Consider the following 18,851-nt stretch of genomic DNA (forward strand, 5'->3'; position numbering starts at 1 on the left):
AGATTCTCCTTGGATAAGCAGGATGAGGCAGCCACACATGAATGACATCATCTGATTCCAGGACAGCATGTGCCAGCAGTCCCAACCCTTGATCCAGCCCACTTCCTTCCTCAGTTTGTTCATGCAGATGGATCCTCTTCCCTCTTTTCCCTTTTTATGTTTCAACAATTTTATTAATGATGGTACAGATATATTCTTCACCAAACAGTAAATTTAGCTTACAATATCACGTTTGTAACTAACAAGCTCCAGCTAGATATGCTAACAGTTGCATCATCCATTTTTATTCTATCAACTCCCCCACCCAATAATAACCGTTCTTAAAAATTATGGTCGATGAAAAAACCTCACCAATAGTACACTGAGAGAACCACTCCTCTAACACCCCCCTTCCCCAACAGCTCAACCCCCACCCCGTAACAGAGAGCTATCCAGTGGGAAAAGAAAGCAGAGAGGAAGACCCCCCTCCCTCCACCCCTTTCAGAACCCCACCTCCCTCCCTACCCCCCATACCCTTTCCCATTCCCAGTATCACCAGACCAGCTCCAGTTACCAACCACTCAGCTATGCCCTCTCCTCAACCTTTTCCATTGTTTTAAAGTAATTTCTTTCCTTCCTTTGTCTTCCCCAATTGACCCCTCACCCTTGCTGTGATGGGCCAGGACTCTTCTGTCCCACAGACACAGTACAGCCTCCCTTGATCATCTACTGAGCCTCCTGACTTTCCAGCAGCAACCGCTATGAGACCTGAGACAGACTCTTTGTATGATTTGTGTAGGTGAGGTTTGTAAACTACTTAGATTTTCTTGATGTGGGGTGTATTTCTTAAAATAAATATCTCTGCCCCCATGAACCTCCTACACTGATGGAAACCTAGCATCCGGCTCTTGCAGTCCAAAACCTGCTGATCCCTGCACTATAGATGCAGGAGCCCTTCAGCTCTCTACCTGTGCAACTGTGAAACAAGCATCATTTGCAATCCTGGACCTAGCAGAGGAGTGGAGCCTCATAAGCATGGGAGGGGGATTTTACCCTCAACAGCAGATCTTGCTCCTAGGTGAGCCTGCAGTGTCTTTGACTCCAGGCTGCCATCACAGAGAGTGTTTGTCTCCCTGCCCCCTGCAAATCCATCTGTAAATAGCGATTCATGCAGAATACCTCGGTGCACACCATGTCTTCCTGCATCACCTCACCGGAGACTTGTCCTCTATCCAGTGCTGAGAATGCCAACTTCCTCCATCCTTTGCATCTCAGGGAGCACAGCCATGCTAATTTCTGCACTTCCTCAAACTGGTGAATTGGCGCTTTCTCTCTTACACCTTCAGCTGAGGGAGGGTGTTGATTCCACACCCTCTATGCTCCTTCCTCTGCTGTGGCCGGTGCCTAGCCTGGCAGCGTTTATGGCATTGCTATAAGGCTTGCTCTCCTTCTGCCGGTCATGTGGCATGACTCTGTGCTAAGTCTTGACAAACAAGGTGGGGGTGGGATCTGCAGCCATCTGTCTGGCTCTCCAGGCCTTCCATCACTCCCTGGATCACAAGGTGGTCAGGATCCTCTCAGATAACACAACTACAGTAGCTTAGATTGATCATCAGGGGAGCATGAAGAGCTGTGCTGTGGTTCAGGAGATGGTGGCTATCACGATATGGGTGGAGAGCAATTTCATAGCCCTGCTAGTGGCATATGTGGTGGGAGCTGCAAATGTGGAGGCGGACTTCCTCAGCAGACACTGGTTGGATCCAGGGGAATGGTCCCTATCAGAGGCTGCTTTTGAATTATTCATCTAGCACTGGAGGCTTCCAGTGATAAATTCATGGCCATAGCAAAGAAATTAAGGTTTTGCGCTTTCTCAGTCACAGGAAGGCAACAGCAGCAGAGGGCATAGATGCTCTGGTGCACCCGTGGTCAGAGCAGGGGTTCCTGTACGCCTTCCTTCCTTGGCGCTTGATGGGCCGGTTGCTTCAGTGGAACTGAGTCCCATTGGTGTCAGATGGTGCTAGTGGCTCCAGATTGGCCAAGACGTCTACGGAATGGAGATCCGGTGCGCTTGGCAGTAGAGGACCCTCTTCGGCTACCTCTCTCGGATTATCTTCTGGTGCAGGGACCTGTTCGCATGTCAGAGATGACTTAGTTCTTGCTTACAGCTTGGCTATTGAGCAGGTTTGTCTTCTCTTAAGGTACAGTTATCTGCTATAGTGTCCTTCCGTGACCTGGTACAGGTCAGGCCGCTGGCTCTCCAGTCAGGTGTTTCAAGATTTTTCCATGGCATTAAGCACTTGAAATGGCTGTTTAGGACAGTGGTTCCTCCTTGGGTAGGGTGCCTTTCAAACCTTTGTGATGTGCAACATTTAAGGATCTCTCTCTGATGGTGGTGTTTCTGGTGGATAAAACTTCAGCAATGCACATTTCCAAGTCAGGAGCTGTTCATCCTTATTTCCTGGAAAAAGGTGGATTTGCTTCCGGTTCCACCCTTTTTGCCTAAGGTAGTTTCTCCCTTTCATATTAATCCATCTCCTTGCCTATTTCTTGGGAGTAGACCCCTGGTGCTCTGTATTGCTTGGATGTTCAACAGGATCTGCAATATTTAAAAAGGATGGAAGAATTTTGTAAGTCCAGTTGTCTTTTAGTGGTGGTTGGGGGGGTCCTGGGAGAGGTGAACCGGCTTCCAAGGTAACTTTAACTAGATGGATCAAAAAGGCAATTACTTTAGCTTACCTCTTGGTGGGCAGGTGGTCACCTGCTGAATTGAAAGCACGTTCTACAAGAGCAGAAGCCTCTTCCCGGGAAGAACATTCCCTTATCCCTGCATAAGACATTTGAAGGGCAGCTACATGGTCGTCCCCCCATTCGTTTGTGAAACATTATTGGTTGGATGTGCAATCAAGGCAGGAGATAGCCTTTGAAGCCACAGTCCTGTCGTGCAGTTTCTCTGCACATCACCCTCTGAGTTCTGCTCAGGTACTTCCCACTCATTAGGAATGGTCTGGAGATAAGCAAGAAGAAATTTGATGTTACCTGCTAATTTTCTTTCCTTGAATCTCTCCAGACCATTTCTATTCCCTCCCTGAGGTAGGGTGCTGAATGTCTGTTTTAGGTCTGCTCTGGAGCAGCAGATGCTGTATCGACTCAAAAAGGCTTCTTTTATTACTTGGTCAAAAAAATTTTTTTTGAGTCAAACAGAGAAAGCTTCATAATGCTGGATTAGATTGAATTTCTGGTTCAGTTTTCTTAGGCATGTCTGTTCTCTCTACCATTCTGTGCTTTATCAATAGAAATACTGGCTTACTCAGGGCTGCACACCACCTCTTAAGTTGAAGTCGCTTAATAGTTCTTGGTCTCGCCATCTGCTAGTAGGAGGACATATACCCACTCGTCCAGAATGGTCTGGAGATAGTCAAGGAAAAATAATTAGCAAGTAAGACCTAGTTTCTTCTTCTGACACTATGGATTGGTAGGGAAGCTAGTGTAGGTCATGCCCTGGTGCTGGTAACACTTGTATAAAGTTCTGAAGCTTTAGAAGTGGGATGTAAGGAAATCAGGGTTTTCCAGAAGAACAGCTGAAATTTCTGAAAAAGCTCACGCACTGGCAGAGCTTTGATTTCTTTCATTGCAGAATATAATTAGAGGATGGATCAGAAGTCTCTTTATTGTAGGTTGAGAAGGTCCCAGGGAAACAGCTTGTGAATTAAAAAAAACAAATTTTGGATAGGTTAACTGTTCAGAAGATTCTTATGCTTGATATTCCTGAAGTGGAAGGTTTTGGACTAGAGATAGTGGACTGTATTGGAATGAGATCCTATTATGGTAGCATGTGGGACTTTAAAGAGAGCACTCATCCCCCCTATGCTGTAGAGGATTGTTATAAGGTGGGACCAGGGCAGTTGCAAAGATTGAGGGAGAACATTGGGGCTTCCTTGTAATTGAATTTGCTCCACATGTGATGATGGCTGTGTCAGAGGTGGTGGTACTTTTGACGATTATACGATGACAGCAATGTACTGGACAAAACATCTGAGACAGCTGTATGAGTGCTATTTGCCATGTCTTGTAGGATTGTAGAGGAAACCTCAGGAATTGCTGGGCTGGTTTTCAGCTGCTTAGGAGGGGGTCTCCCTCTGAGGAAGAGTGAAGAGATTTGTGCTGCTTGGGAACTGTGACAGAAGCTGACTGTGTGAAAGTTTTGTTTGTTCCATTATTACCAGAACTACTACTACTTAACATTTCTAGAGCGCTACTAGGGTTACGCAGCGCTGTACAAAATAAACAAAGAAGGACGGTCCCTGCTCAAAGGAGCTTACAATCTAAGTAACGAAATGTCAAGTTGGGCAGTCTAGGTTTCCTGGGCAGAGGTGTAGAGGTTAGGTGCCGAAGGCGACATTGAAGAGGTGGGCTTTAAGCAGAGATTTGAAGATGGGCAGGGAGGGGGCTTGGCGTATGGGCTTGGGGAGTTTGTTCCAAGCGTGGGGTGAGGCGAGAGAACCATAGAGATTGATTACTTTCCCTTTATCTACATGGAGCTGTGCAGATTTGAGGGATGAGTGGGGTTTTTTTTTTCCTTCTCCCCATGCCAGTAATTCCCAAACATGTCAGATTTTCAGGATCTTCACAATGAATATGCATCAAATTGACCGGGTTCACAATCTATAAAGTGATTAGTACAAATTAAATCCATAAAATCAGTTATGGCTTAATAGCTTCTCTCCCACCCCTGGGTTGGACAGCAGGGATCCTATTCTTGGGGCAAGAAGCAGCTTCTCTTTATTTCTCCACAAGAGGTTGTGGCTCTTGATAACTCCCAGTGGCAAAACATGTCATGTTGGGCCTAATAAAGTTGCTTGTGAGTGTGATGATGCGATGTTGATCGACATTTGAGTACTGTGTTGCTGGTTTGCAGCAGTGATCTTCCTCTCCAAAACCCCATGGTTGAGTGGGGGTTGACTCTTCTTCAAGGAAGTTGACTCTTATTCAAGCAAGCCAGCTTATTGAGAATCGTTGATTGTCAAGTGGTCAATGTGTATTGGTTGGTGAAGTACATTGCAAGCAGACAATTTTTCATCTCTTTCTAAATGGTGACTTTTCTACCTCCAGGGAATTGTTTTGAGAGTTAACTATATGAATTAACTTCGAGAGTACCAGCGCTTTGGGGAGTGCAGTGGGAGTCGCTCTTGCGAACAGATTGTTTTAATGATCTTAGGTTATATTGTTTAGGTTCTTTTGTAATATGTAATAAATATTTATGTACTATTAAGTGATGATTAATTTTGTGCAATGAATATGCATGAGATAAATGTGCATATCAAGGAGGAAGTGTATGCAGATCGATCTCACAAATATTTATTGTGGATATCCTGAAAACCTGACTGGCTGGGGTTTCCCCTCAGGAAAGGTTTGTGAATCACTGCCTTATGCTTTAAGAAGTATTGTTTGTTTGAGAGCTCTGCTGATTAGAAGTATCTGTTAACATCAGGGGAGGAGAGGAGTGGAGCAATAGTCTTGATTCTGCAGGCACTGCACTTCAAAGTCCCCAGCCAGTCACTGCAAGATGGGAACTTGCTGTGTGGTGGTATTGTGCCCAGGTTTTATGTTTTGTTTTTTTCTGGTTTTGGCACTGGATGTTGAGGCAAGGGCTGAGGCACTGAAATGGCAAACATTTGGCAAAAATGCAGCCATAAGTGAAAGTAAAGCCGTAGTCTTGCTAGTTATCTCTGAGAGGGTGTTGTAGAACAGCATGTGTGAGTCAGATTTGGAGAAGTATATGAGAATACTGAGGAGCGCTCCTGACACATTCCATGGACAAGGAAGACTGAAGAACAAGGCATGCCTGAGGCAACATGAGAACCCTCACATGTGCTTAGAGGTCTAAGCCTTCCCTGAGCTGGAGGAGAGCTCCGGCACACAAGGCTCCATCAGATGACATCACCATGATATGTGGTTGCATTCCCCTGCTGTCTACAGGGAATCTCTGTTACAGGTAAGCAACTTCTTCTCTTTCTGGATGCCTTAGCACATGTTAAGAACTGCTACTCTTCTATGCAGTTTTGAATATTGATGCCCTGTTTGTTTATATCTGATTGGCTGTATGTTCCTATGTTATATCATTTGCCAAGTATAGAACTTCTTCCCTTGGATTGTGGACTCTAAACCTCATCAAATTAGAGCTACTGCAACTACAGTAGCTCTTCAAATCTATTTTACTGTAAAGCATCTTCAACGCTGCTACTTGGTCCTTGTTTCAAACCTTTGCTTTGCAATATTGCCTGGACCAGTCCTCCGAGTGCGTTCAGTGAAGCAGTACTGACCAACCTGCCTTTCTGATGATCTGTGGAAATCTTGCATAAGCATCTAAATAGGCTACTCCTCAGTAGTGCAATAGTTTTCTATAATTGAGCTCCCCTGTTTAGGAGTCATTTAGTTATATGCTTGATTTATATCTTGCACGTCAGCAAAGAAAGCACGATTAGTCAGGCACCTCGAGCTGTATTACTGTTTTAAGTTGGAGCTGACTGAGGTGATGGGAGTTTTGGGAGTGCTGTTTTGTCCTAGTGCTATGCAATGATGTCATCCACTTGGGTGCCTGATTAATCCTGTTGTTCGTTTAAGAGAATAGGTAAGCAACTTTGCTTATTTTCCCCAGTGACTGTCATCAAAACTCCAACTGTCTTATGCTTATTGTGGGATTGTCTTAGGTTTTGTCTTATTTTCCTAACTGCTGCCTTGCAGATGGCAACGCTTAGTGAAGCCCGATTGAAGGAGATGGAAGCCCTACATTCCTTGAGAGCAGCTAATGAAGGAAAATTGTTGTCTGGGGAGGAGGATAACGAATGGAAAGTTTGCATCTGCCAAAAAGGCCCCACTTCCTCCATGATACAATGTGAACTTTGCAGGGAATGCTTTCATACAAGATGTGTATCGGGTCCCAGTGTACAGCAGGGTTTACTGGTGTGGCTGTGTCCACAGTGCCACAGATCAGACAAACCTCCCTTAGAGAAGATCCTGCCACTGCTGGCTTCACTGCAGCGCCTCCGTGTCAGACTCCCTCAGGGAGATGCTTTAAGGTACATGATAGAACGAACTGTGAACTGGCAGCACAGAGCCCAACAAATGCTCTCTTCAGGAAATCTAAAACTTATACAAAACAGAACAGGGTCAGGCCAGTTGTACAACAGATGGCAAGTCACAGTAGGCCTGTTACCAGAGACAAACAAGGTAAGAATATCTGTCCTAATATGAACAACGGTGTGAGTTGCTGGTAAAATCCCTTTTTAATGAAATGTTATTTTAAAATTTCTTATTGTTTAAGTGAACAGCTTAATAGTATGTTGAGAGAACCTGTGTTGTGGTTGTTCTTGTTAGCTCCATCAGGACAATACAGAAACTTGTGTTGACTTTTGATATTTTGTTGCTTCTGCTATGTATTCCCATGCAGTGCCTGTGTGTAAGTACCCTATAATACATGCTAATATAACAGTGAGAAGATACCCTTTTTATGGATGGGCTGGACACATTTTGCTTTGAGAGCTGACACCAAAAGAAGGCAATTGAGATTACTGTATTTGACAGTCTCTCAAAACTTCCATGCACTATATTAATGGCAGTAGGTAGTATTTTATTTTACTAATTTATATTCCACCTAAAAACTAGGCAGATTACAGTAAAAAAAAATCCATTAAAATAAGCAGTGAAAACCTATTGGTTGATTATAAAATCAACTTACTGTATGCGTAAGAGCATCTTAAGGAGGTGATGGAGGCATCTGTGGGGAATGCCTCATTTATTTATATATTTTATTTGTACATTTATACCCCACGTTTTTCCTACAGTTTTGCAGGCTCAAAGTGGCTTACAATGCACTGATAGGCTAATGCCAGATCAGAGGTGATACAGTTTAAATTAAATTAGAATCAAATAGATAGAATCAAAGAAACAGAGAAAATAGATAATAAAAGAAACAGAGAAAATAGATGATAAGATGAAAGGTGAAAAGAATTTAAAGATGGTCCACAAATATGTTGGTAGGAAGGACTTCAGGCGATATGTTGAAGCCTTGGAGTAGGCTGAATCTCTGTGGCTGCCCGTGCAAACTCCGATGTTGAGAAGGTTTATGTATAATTATGTATAACTAGTAAAAATGGCCCGTTTCTGGCGGCGATGAAACGGGCGCTAGCGAGCAGGGGACTCCCTTCCCCTCCCCTTATGCGTGTCTCCCTGGTGGTCTAGAGGTACCTGTTTGGTGGGGGCAGGAAAGAAAGAGCCCCCTGTTTCCTGCCCGTAGCGGTGGTGGTAGCATCCTTGCTACATCGTGTGGGAGTCCGGCTCTCGGCATTTCAAAATGGCTGCCGAGAGTTGAAGTCTCACGATGCAGCTTGAACACTCGGCGGCCATTTTGAAATGCCGAGAGCCGGACTCCCACACGATGTAGCAAGGATGCTACCACCGCTACAAGGTACCTCTAGACCACCAGGGAGACACGGGGAAGGGAAGAAAAAGAAGTGGTCATTCTATTTTCTCCTGATGAAATAGTGAAACAGAAGGATTCCTTGATCTGTTGAGAAATGGGACAGTAATTAAATACTGAGAAATAGGCCATTAACGAAATACTGTGGACATTGGGTTCGAACAAAGTTAAGAGGAGCTTTCCCTGGATGTAAAGTCATTATTACCTGGGTGAAGCTAATTACTCTATTTTGTTGTGTGCACATCTGTGATATTTAGGATTATTTCTTCTGATTTTTTTTTTTTTTTAATACTGAAGGGGTTTGAGCTATTATCTGTATACCTCTGGGATAAAATAGTTATAGTTAGCTTCCTCCGTTTTTTTTTACTGCAGACCTTTTTTTCTCCTAATGTTGTTTTGCTCTGCAGGTGTTTTCGGAGGTGGCGGGAGCCAATGAGGAGAGCCCATTAAGGTGGTGTCCAAACATTTAGTACCTTGGGCTTATGAGACTCTATTTAATATATTTTAATTGATATATTGCAACATTATTCCTAGAGCTGTACGGCCAATATTGTGAGTTCAGGGCAGCAGTGTAGATAGTATACTACTTGCAATGTCAACACAAATACGTAATAAAACACTTTAATAGACAGTGTAGGGTATAAGCAAAGATGGAACATATAGATACGTAAGAGAGTAAGAGGAGTTAGAAAGTAAGGGGACTAGTTGAAAGAAAATTGTACATGAAGTCAGAGAGGTGCATAAATATTATCTCAGCTAGGGTAGGAGTGGATAAACGTGTCCTCCTTCAGTATGTGCAGCCGGTGCCACTTCTTGTATGTGTGTGAAAGTAGCAAGTTAGTTACTACTTCCAATATAGGCCAGGTTGAAGAGCCAAGCTTTCACCTGCTTCCTGAAATAGTCTTTGTGTTAAGCTAAGCCTTTCAGGGAGTGCATTCCAAAGTGTGGGGGGCTACTCCATAGAAGGCTCGCTTGCGTGTATTACATTGTGTAATGTCTTTGGAGAAGGTGTGGTTAGGGATACTCTTTAGGAGGATGTTAGAGTCCTTGGAGATGTGTAGAGGGTGATCCTGTTCTTCAAGTACTTGGGGCCATTTCCTTTAAGGGCCTTGAAGATCAGATAGTTTTTAATTTAGCCCTGTATTGTACTGGTAGCCAGTGAATATTTTGCAAAAATGATGTGATGTGGTCATATTGCTTACAACCTATTAGTCTTGCTGCAGCATTCCAAATCAATTGGAGCTATTGCAGACCCTTTGTAGTCGGAACAGTGTAGAGTGCATTACAGTAATTCAGTCATGATGTGAGAAGATTTGCCTTCTCAATATATGGAGAGGCAGCGTAGTTGTCACAAATTGTAGAAGCAGCTCTTGAAAGTTGCTTGGATTTAGGGGATCAGAGTAAGTGTTGAATTTAACTGTATTCCAAGGTTCTTGATTTGAGGGGGATTTCATACTTCCCAAAAGAGATTTTGATGTCTGTTATGTGCCCACTTGTTTTAGGAACCCAGAGAAACTTGGTTTAGTTGGGTTCAAACAAATTTTGTTGTTTTTAGCCCATTCTAGAATTGATGTTAGACAGTCAGTTTATTCAGGGCTGTGGGTAAGGGGTATAAGTAGCTGCACATCATCTGTATAGGTGGAGAACTAAGTGTTCATCAACTGAATCAGCTCAGTTAATAGCTTGAGGTACATATTGAACAGAATAGGTGACTGAATTGATCCTTGTGGTCAGTGCCTATGGTGGCAGTTGAGGTGCTGCCAAACAATGTGGACTGTTGCCTGTCTGGTAGATATGATCTGAACCAAGCAAGTACTGTTCCATGTTACATGTTTCTTCCATCCGTGTTAGCATAATATCATGATCCACAGTGTCGAAAGCTGCTGAGAAATGTAGCAGTACTAACACAAAGACAAATATGTCTCGGTTTCGGTGAAGATAACCTAGTAGGGATACGAGGTCTATTTCTGTTCCATAACCGGGAATGAATCCAGATTGACATGGATCTAACCAGTTTCTCCCTCTAGCCAATCACTGAATTAAACACAAATGGTTTGTTCTTTAAGATTTCCTGGTATCAAGTTTGTTTTACTTTAGCAAAGGATGCACCACTGCCCTTTTTCATGCCGGTTAGAGAGGAGTTCACGATTTTTGTGGCGCCTTCTATGAGGCCTATACTTGCCTGCTGCACTATCTTTGGGGTCCAGGGTGCATGTAGTTGGTCGAAGATCTCATAGGATTTTCTCAAGGCTCTCCTATGTTATTGGGTTAAATGTCCCATATGTCTGTGTCAGGAGGGGAAGAGTTTGTGTGCACCTGGTTAGCTGATTGGAGACTGGGTGGGACTGCCTGTAAATCCTGGTGAAGAGTTTTAATTTAGTTGTGAAAGTATGCCGCAAAAGCATCGCAGTTCAGTTTTGACTGGGCAGGCTGGTTCTGTTGGGGATGTAGTAGGCTGTTTACTATGTTGAACAGGTGCTTGGTTGAATTGGCAGCCTGTGCAATGTATTGAGAGAAATACTGTTTTTTGGTTGCTGTTAAGGCTTGGCGATACTTTGTCACGTGTTTCCTACAGGTTAGTCTGTCCTCATCTCCTTTCCAGTTTCCATCCTTTGCACTTAAGGATCTGAAGTTCTGGAGAAAACCAAGGTGAGCGTTTGTGAATGGAGCATAAGACCTTTTTTAGTGGTGCCATGTTCTCTAAGGTCTTGGCTAAGTGTGTATTCGGAATGTCAACCTGTTCAGACACTGTAGTTCTCTTTCAATCCACATGTGGATATTCCAAGGCCTCTAGGAAATTCTGAGCAATTAGCTTTTTCTTGTTTTCTTGTTGAGGGTAGCATGAAGGTCACTGACTTATGCAGTAAGAATGGATTCCGTATCATGATATTGGCGAAAGCCAGCCTGGTGCAGGTGAAGAACAAGGGTGTCTTCAGAGAATGCGAACAAATGAGAAGAAACAGCTTTTTCAGTGAGTTTAGACAGGAAACAGAGATTGGAAACGGTTACTCGGGTCAGTAGGGTCCAAAGATGACTTTTTCAAAATCAGGCAGACCAGGGCAGTTTTCCAAAGGGTGGGAACTGAACCAGAGATGAAACTATTGTTAACCATGCAAAGTGCAAGGGGAAGAAGGTGTCATTTTGCTGCTGCTGGTCTCTCAAAAACAAAGTTTGAAGGAAGGTGGGGGGGGGGGGGGGGGGGGGTAGTTGAGATACCATACCAGGGGCAGGCAGAGGGAAGGAAGTAGAGGGGAGAGATGCTGGATTGCGCTACCAACAGGGATGGGGGGATTAATTTTATTAGCTTCTATTAATTTGATATGACGAATGGATAAAACCACCCTGTTTTATTGGAGGCATTTTAATGTCTACATTTCATGACACATGAGTAGATACTACTGTATAATACAAGTAAAAGTATCCTAAACTCAATATTACCTAGAAATTGTTTTTAAAAGGATATTTAAATTAGAGTTTTTTTAAATATATAAGTTCAAGCATGTTTTAATTTAGAAGAAAGCAGATTCAACCAAATACTGCTTGACATTTCAAACATATACAAGGTAGCAATACTGTATATTACAGCAGCAGAAATGGTTTGCAGAGTAAGAACAATGTATTCTTACGTTTTTCAGATTCTGTAAGTTGCTCTTCAGCTCCACTAGAGCAGCCATTTTTGCAGGACAGCAACAAATACACATGCACACTGATGTCTGTGCTATGAATATAACACAAGGACAGGGGTAGTGTAAAATCGTAGATTTTTTTTCCTTCTCCCATAATCTTTTGTTGCAAAGATTTTTCAGTACCTGGTAACACTGTACATAGTATATAACTGTTAACAGAAAACATGAACTTCGTGAATATTTTTCTTCAAACAGGTATCACAAGCAGGTGCAGCTATATCATTCAGTTTGCCTCATGTGTGGGATACCAGAACCACTTCTATCCAGGCTCCCTTTTCTCTAGGACAAAATTGCATCCCTTTACATGGTTTGTATTTTTATTTATATTCACCACTAGTGTTCTAAGTATTTCCCATGGATTCAAAGTTTGAGCTCTAGGTTTTTGGAAATCACCAACTGGAAATAATCTTGCAGGCTCTGAAAATTACCCTTATTATATCCAAAGACAGATGTGCTCTCCTGGTTTGTCTCTTCGTTTTTAATACTGTAGGATGCATGTATTTTCATTGACTCAAAAGTCCTGCTTTTGGAAATTGTATACTGTACTATAATTCTAGATGTACTGTGCACCTTGATTGAAAACAAAATTGGCAGTTGGAAATATGTTGACGGTTTGTGCTGTGCTTGAATATAACAGATTTCTAACATACTCTTCTGTGCTTCAATCTTCCCTTTTTATAATAAAAGCATTTTGTTACTAAAGTGAGAGAAAATGTACAGTGAAATCAGTCATGAAGTTATGCTGTAATCTCCTCTGGATTCTTGGGATTTGTGCTTCACAATTTATTTATTATTACATTTGTACCCCGCGCTTTCCCACCTAAAGCAGGTTCAATGCGGCTTACATAATAATATGGATTACAGAGTATTGATAGAGAAAATATAGGTTAATAATAGCAGAACAATAAAAGAGATAGGGTAGGTAAAGATGAGGAAGGGTGAGGGGAGTAGGAGAGGTATGAGCAAGGGGTAGATGAGCATTGGAGGAGGGGTAGAGGGGGCGGGAGGGGGATGGGACATGGAAAAGTATAGGGAAATTAGGTGGGAGATATAGTCTGAGTCATTGTCGTCTTCTGGATATGAATTGGGTAGATGGGATCCGAGGATTAGATTGGTTCATTTGGGTAGGCTTGCTTGAACAGATGGGTTTTTAGTGATTTCCAGAAGGGTAGATGGTCGTTAATTGATTGGATGGGTCTGGGGAGGGCATTCCAGAGTTGGCTGCCTAAGAAGGAGAAGTTGGATCCATAATAAGTTTTGTACTTGAGTCCTTTACAATTGGGGCAATGGAGGCACTGTATGCAAATCACTCATGCATATTCATTGTGAATATTCAGAAAACCTGACTAGCAAGGAGGTACTCCAGGACTGACTTGGGAAATACTGCTATAGGATAGATAGACTTTTTTTCTTACAATTAAATTGCAATTCTTCCCTTCCACACCCAGGACCCATAGCATTCAATATGCCTTTTATCAAGTTTAATTTGAGATTGTTCTCAAATATAATGCAGATGACATGCAAGGAGCCATTATGTTTACTACCCTGTTTCCCCAAAAATAAGACATCCCCTGAAAATAAGACCTAGTAGAGGTTTTGCTGAATTGCTAACTATAAGGCCTCCCCCGAAAGTAAGACCTAGCAAAGTTTTTGGTTGGCCCCGATGGGACATGGACACAGAAACCTTAATTTTTTTTGCTGCAACCCAAAGACGAAATAACATTAAAGAAATGCAAGAAACAAGACTGAGGTGGAAAATCTATCGTCCAGTAGACTCCTACCATCCTCCTTCACGCTTTTGTGAAGATCAACTACCGGTAAGTGAGCCCGGAAAGAAAAGAAACATCCCCCTTGCAGAAATAATAAAAGAAAAGAAAATGAGTAACCGAGCCCTTTCGGCGCTGCTCCATCGCCCAAGGGCTAAGTCAGACTAGAAGGATGGAAAGTGTTGCGAATGTACAGGAGGAGTGCATAAAGCGCCACCAACGGGGAACGGAGCTACCGTAGAATTTTTTTTAACGTTTGTAATACGGTAGGGATGATCCTGCGTCCTAAGCCCTCTCACAACCTCCCGAGAACCCCAGCCAGAGCAGCCCGGCCCCACATTCCATTATCTTTCCTAGTGCATACCCCTCCTCCATTCCCAGCCCGGCCCGGACGGCTCTGCTCCACACGAGTCCTGCGGTCACTGTGGGCAGATAGGCGAGCCACGGCCTACTCCTGCAGGATACCGCCCCCCAGTTCAATACTGTTCCCGACCGCCACAGTCCCCCTACTACTCCCGAATAAGACATCCCCTGAAAATAAGACCTAGCGCATCTTTGGGAGCAAAAATTAATATAAGACACTGTCTTATTTTCGGGGAAACACGGTAATCATAATGTAACATGTTTAATATGCTGGAACAGTAGCATTTTATTTGCATGTCTTGAGGATATTTTTAGATCAATGGAAAAAAATCTTATTTCAGTTATGCTTTATTTCACTGCTTACAGTATTGAACCAAAAATAAAACTTTATTCAGGTGGAATATGAATAACAGAGGTTGGGCAGTAAAAAGTTCTCCTTTCCATTCTTAGGTTTGAGTGCTGAGCTGGATGACTTGTTAATGGAAGCTCAGCTGCTGCAGGTCTCTCTGCCCTGAAATCCAAGAGCTTTATCAGATTCTGTTTACAAAACAGGCCTTACTCCACCAAACAGAACGAAGTCTCCCTGTGGGTTCAAAAAATGAGAAGCCTGTGGCTAGAGAGCACCCTCACGATTGGAGTCACTGTCAAGGCGAGGTATTGGAGCATAAATCCTGTTCAGTTTTAACCCTGTGTATAAACAAATTATTGATGGCTCATTCCAGCCTGATTATCAGAAGAATGTTTCTCTTGCTAGGTGAAGGAATTGATATGACCATATTGTGAAATTTTGCAGAGCACAAAGGCTGTGCATGTACTTATTCTCTGTTGCTGAATAGGACTAAATTAGGCGCACAAGTGGGCTTCACAAATAGGCGAGATCATCAAATGGTGCTGCGATGGAACAGCTCTCCCAGAACTCAGAATTGGTTTAAAGTTCTGAGCACATGCAGCCCTTTCTGTATGTGGTGACCTCCTCAGTACCCTCAGTTTTTTTGCTTCCCATTCTGCCAACCAGACATGAAACAAAACTCTCCTGTTCTCGGACGACGATCAGAATACTTATGGGTGAGGTCATCCAATGGAGCCTTTATGGGAACGCTCTCCAACTTGTTTAGGACAACTTATGAGAACCTTATTGTAAATTGCATAGATATTTATGATATGCAGAATATCAAGCAGGCACATGTCCATCCACCTGTTGCTGTCACATGGGACCTATCCAGTTGCCACTTTTTCTGCGGGGCTAATGGTTACACAAAACTAGTACTCCCCTCTGCGTCAAAAGGTTTATTTCAGTGATAGTATCACTGTGCCTTCACAGTTTTAAGTCCTGTCATAGTCATATGTGGACCACCTTTTTTGTTACCTTTATTTTTCCTTAGGTTTTTTTTGCCTATTTTAAGTTTTCTTTATATATGGCTCACTTTGGTTGTTTTGTGTCTTGGGCACCTAGGTAACTTTTCAAGATTGAGTCATTTGATTTTGCTATGGCTGTTTTTCCCAAAGATAATCCAATAAAAGCACTATATTCATATTAGATACCCATAACTGGTGACTGCAATGCATGAGACCTGGTCATGATTCTTCCTCTTGTCTCCTGTGTTCACAGATGGCAAGAAGGGGAATTAAAGGTCAAGAGAAGTAGCATGAACATGTTGCTGGCACAGATAAGTGTGGTCCATTGACATTTGCATTGGAAGCACCAGTTTCTAAGGCTCCAAAAGTTGAATCAGCATCGAGAGTTCATTGATCATTTTCAACATCAAGTGTTGGTTAGAAGCAATCAGAGTTGGTCTTCCTCTGATTACTCTCAAGGAAGAGGCAGGATTTGTCCTTATCCTCTTCAATACTGAGGGACAAAGATGCTGGACACTGGGCAGAGACTGAGGCTCACCTATTTTTGTCCTCCTTAAAGCATGGCACCAAAAGCATCATAGCACCAAGGTCACTGGTTCCCTTGAAGAACCTCCAAAGTGAAGATTGCTCATCCTCCATGATATCAGAGGGGGGGGGGGGGGGGTACAGTAGTCTTCAAGGAGCTCCTGATACATCCCAAGCATCTCATGGAAATGTGGCCACCAACTGTGGATTCCTATCTTGAGAGCATTGATGCCAAGACTTGACAGTGCAACCAATTCTTAACATAAGAACCTAAGCATTACCATACTGGAACAGACCAAAGCTCCTTCAAGTCCAAGGTCCTGTTTCCAATAGTGGCCAATCCAGGTCTTGAATCCCATTCACTGCCTGCAGGGGATGCATTGACACCAAGGTCTTCAAGGGCACTGAACCTTGTGTAGACTGCACCGGTGTTGATCTCCAGGAAGGTTTCCTAATGCACACAAGATTTCCAGTCCCTCGATGCCACAGGCTCAGGCCTGACCAAGATATCAGTCACACTCTGCATGTCTTTAAAAAAAAAAAACTAGGACCTGAAGCAGCATAGGCGAAACATGGCCCATATTGGCTAATAGGGTCCAGTGGAATGAGTTTTTGAACCACATTATGAGAGAAGTTGATTTTTGTCTGAATTAGAGAATTTTAAGAATATAAAGGAGGATTTTGAAAGAAAGTTATAGGACTGATGTTAAGCAAATCATGAGTGTCACAGAACACCTAGCACCCACCTGGGGCTAATCCTGAGGTCACTTAGAGGGTCTGCTCCCAGCACTGCTCAGACCAGCCTGCACCTGTGCTCTATACTGACATTCTCCTCCCACCAACTGGGTCCTGCTTGCCTCTGGGCAGATCTCCCACTCAAGTTATTCACTGGTGATTTGTAGGACACTGGGGCCACACTCCCAAGGGTCCTACAGTTCCTAGAGAGCACCTACAGACCTAAACCACAAACCACCAGGATTCTTAGTCGGTCCAAAGCATCAGAGCTAATAAATTAATAGATTTATTATCACAGAAATAGAACAGTGGACGTTATAAAACTGGAAAAACAACAAGCAATAATGTGTAACTGAATAAGGATCAATATAATAGTTTGTCACTACCTGGGGACTTTCAGGAAAATAACTGCTCACAGGTCTTGAACAGGGCCTCAGGGCAGAGAGGTTTATCCTCTGCACTCCCTCTCTGAGACTGGGGAAAATCCAGTACCTCCTGGCTGGATTTGAACTCCAAAGCCAATCAGAGCCCTGAGCACCAGCTTTGAAAGTGTCTGGCCAATCGCACTGCAGGCTGCCTTTCCACAGGGCTAAACTGAAAAGAAAACAGCTTTCTCTGCAACAGCTTTGAAACACAGAACAAACACCACCTGCTGGCCAAACAAGAGAAATACACTGCATGAAATTATTTCACAGGCTTGAAAACCCCCTGTTTCACCACAATGAGGCTGCGTACTTCACATAAAGAGAGTTTCTACTGAGGCCCTTTTAAATGAATGGTTAAGTGTTTGACAATCAGGTGCCTGATAAAATTTATGTATAAGCGCTGGGCTTTTTTTTGTGTGTGTGTATATAGGGGTTACTGCCCCCATTTATTTTAGGACCAGTAAAAGAGGATTACTAATGGCAGAGGAAGACGCTTGCAGTGAAGAGTCTCCGTGACAAGGCTTCCTGGTGCACCACTATACGTTGAAGGCTGCCATTAGAGCTCTATTGGCATCACTGTTTCTCTTTTATTTTTTTTCGCTTCCACCTTGAGACTCCTGATGCATGGAAATTTGTAAGCTGTTGGATAACATTAAGATCTACCACTATCTCTATATTCTGCAGATCGGTTGGGTGCTGACTTAAATCATGTTTATGCATGCTTCTATGCCCAAGTTCCATTTTTTTTCTTTTGTTATGACATGATAAACTTAATTGGTTTGGGCTGGTTGGGTCTGGGGAGGGAGTATGGCTTATTTCCTCTTTCCTGTTTGTATACATAACCAGGGGGGATGAGGTTTGGTTTATCTAGGCTGATATCTGGGAAGGGAGGAGGGAGGTTTTCACTGGAGATGGGGATGGGATTAGGGTTAGGGTACAGTATTCTGGATCAAAGGTTTGAAAACATTAACCTGGTGGGTGGTACAGCTGGCAAAGGGAGGCCATTCATGCAATGGTTACTATTTAGTAAACTTCCATTATTTTTTGATATTCAGTGGAGGAAATGAAATTTGTATTCATTAATGTTAAAGGGCTGAACTCTCCTTGTAAAAAATAATGTCTGTATAAGGAACTTTCACGCCTTTCAGCCTTAGGGGGAAATGCATTAAACTTAGTGGGTCAGTAGTGTGGTTTTTTTTGACTGGTTCTAGCCAGTTTACCAAGCACGCTATTCAACGGAAGATGTACAAAGGGGTTCTACGGCTGTTTTTAGTTTGGGGCAGCAGACAGTGGGAATGGTATGTTAATACATTTAAACCAACCGATCAGTATTCAAGTGTGCATTTTGAGGGATGTACGCTGTTTGCAAGTGATGCACAGAAAGGCTCCCCTACCTTTACCTGGAGAAATGTTATGGGAGGTCTGGAGCAGTCAGTGGCATTGACAGCAGGGACTAGAGAGGAGAGGAAAGCTTTTAAAGAAAGGTCTCCAGGGCCTTCTACCTCCCTCTTCCTTTCCAGAATCTGTCCCAGGGCAGGAC

At 43.1% G+C, this 18,851-nt stretch overlaps 1 protein-coding gene across 1 annotated transcript in view; it reads left to right on the forward strand.

Annotated features, from left to right (window-relative positions):
- The window catches only part of KDM5B (lysine demethylase 5B), a 246,733-nt gene that overhangs the window by 211,435 nt on the left and 16,447 nt on the right, over nucleotides 1-18,851 (forward strand). Inside the window, 4 exon segments of the mRNA XM_030221829.1 lie at nucleotides 6,721-7,206; nucleotides 12,337-12,448; nucleotides 14,721-14,779; nucleotides 14,781-14,924. Of these exon segments, the coding sequence (XP_030077689.1) occupies nucleotides 6,721-7,206; nucleotides 12,337-12,448; nucleotides 14,721-14,779; nucleotides 14,781-14,924 (801 nt within the window).

This window comes from Microcaecilia unicolor, chromosome 12 (genome assembly GCF_901765095.1).
Source record: "Microcaecilia unicolor chromosome 12, aMicUni1.1, whole genome shotgun sequence".
Lineage (NCBI taxonomy): Eukaryota > Metazoa > Chordata > Amphibia > Gymnophiona > Siphonopidae > Microcaecilia > Microcaecilia unicolor.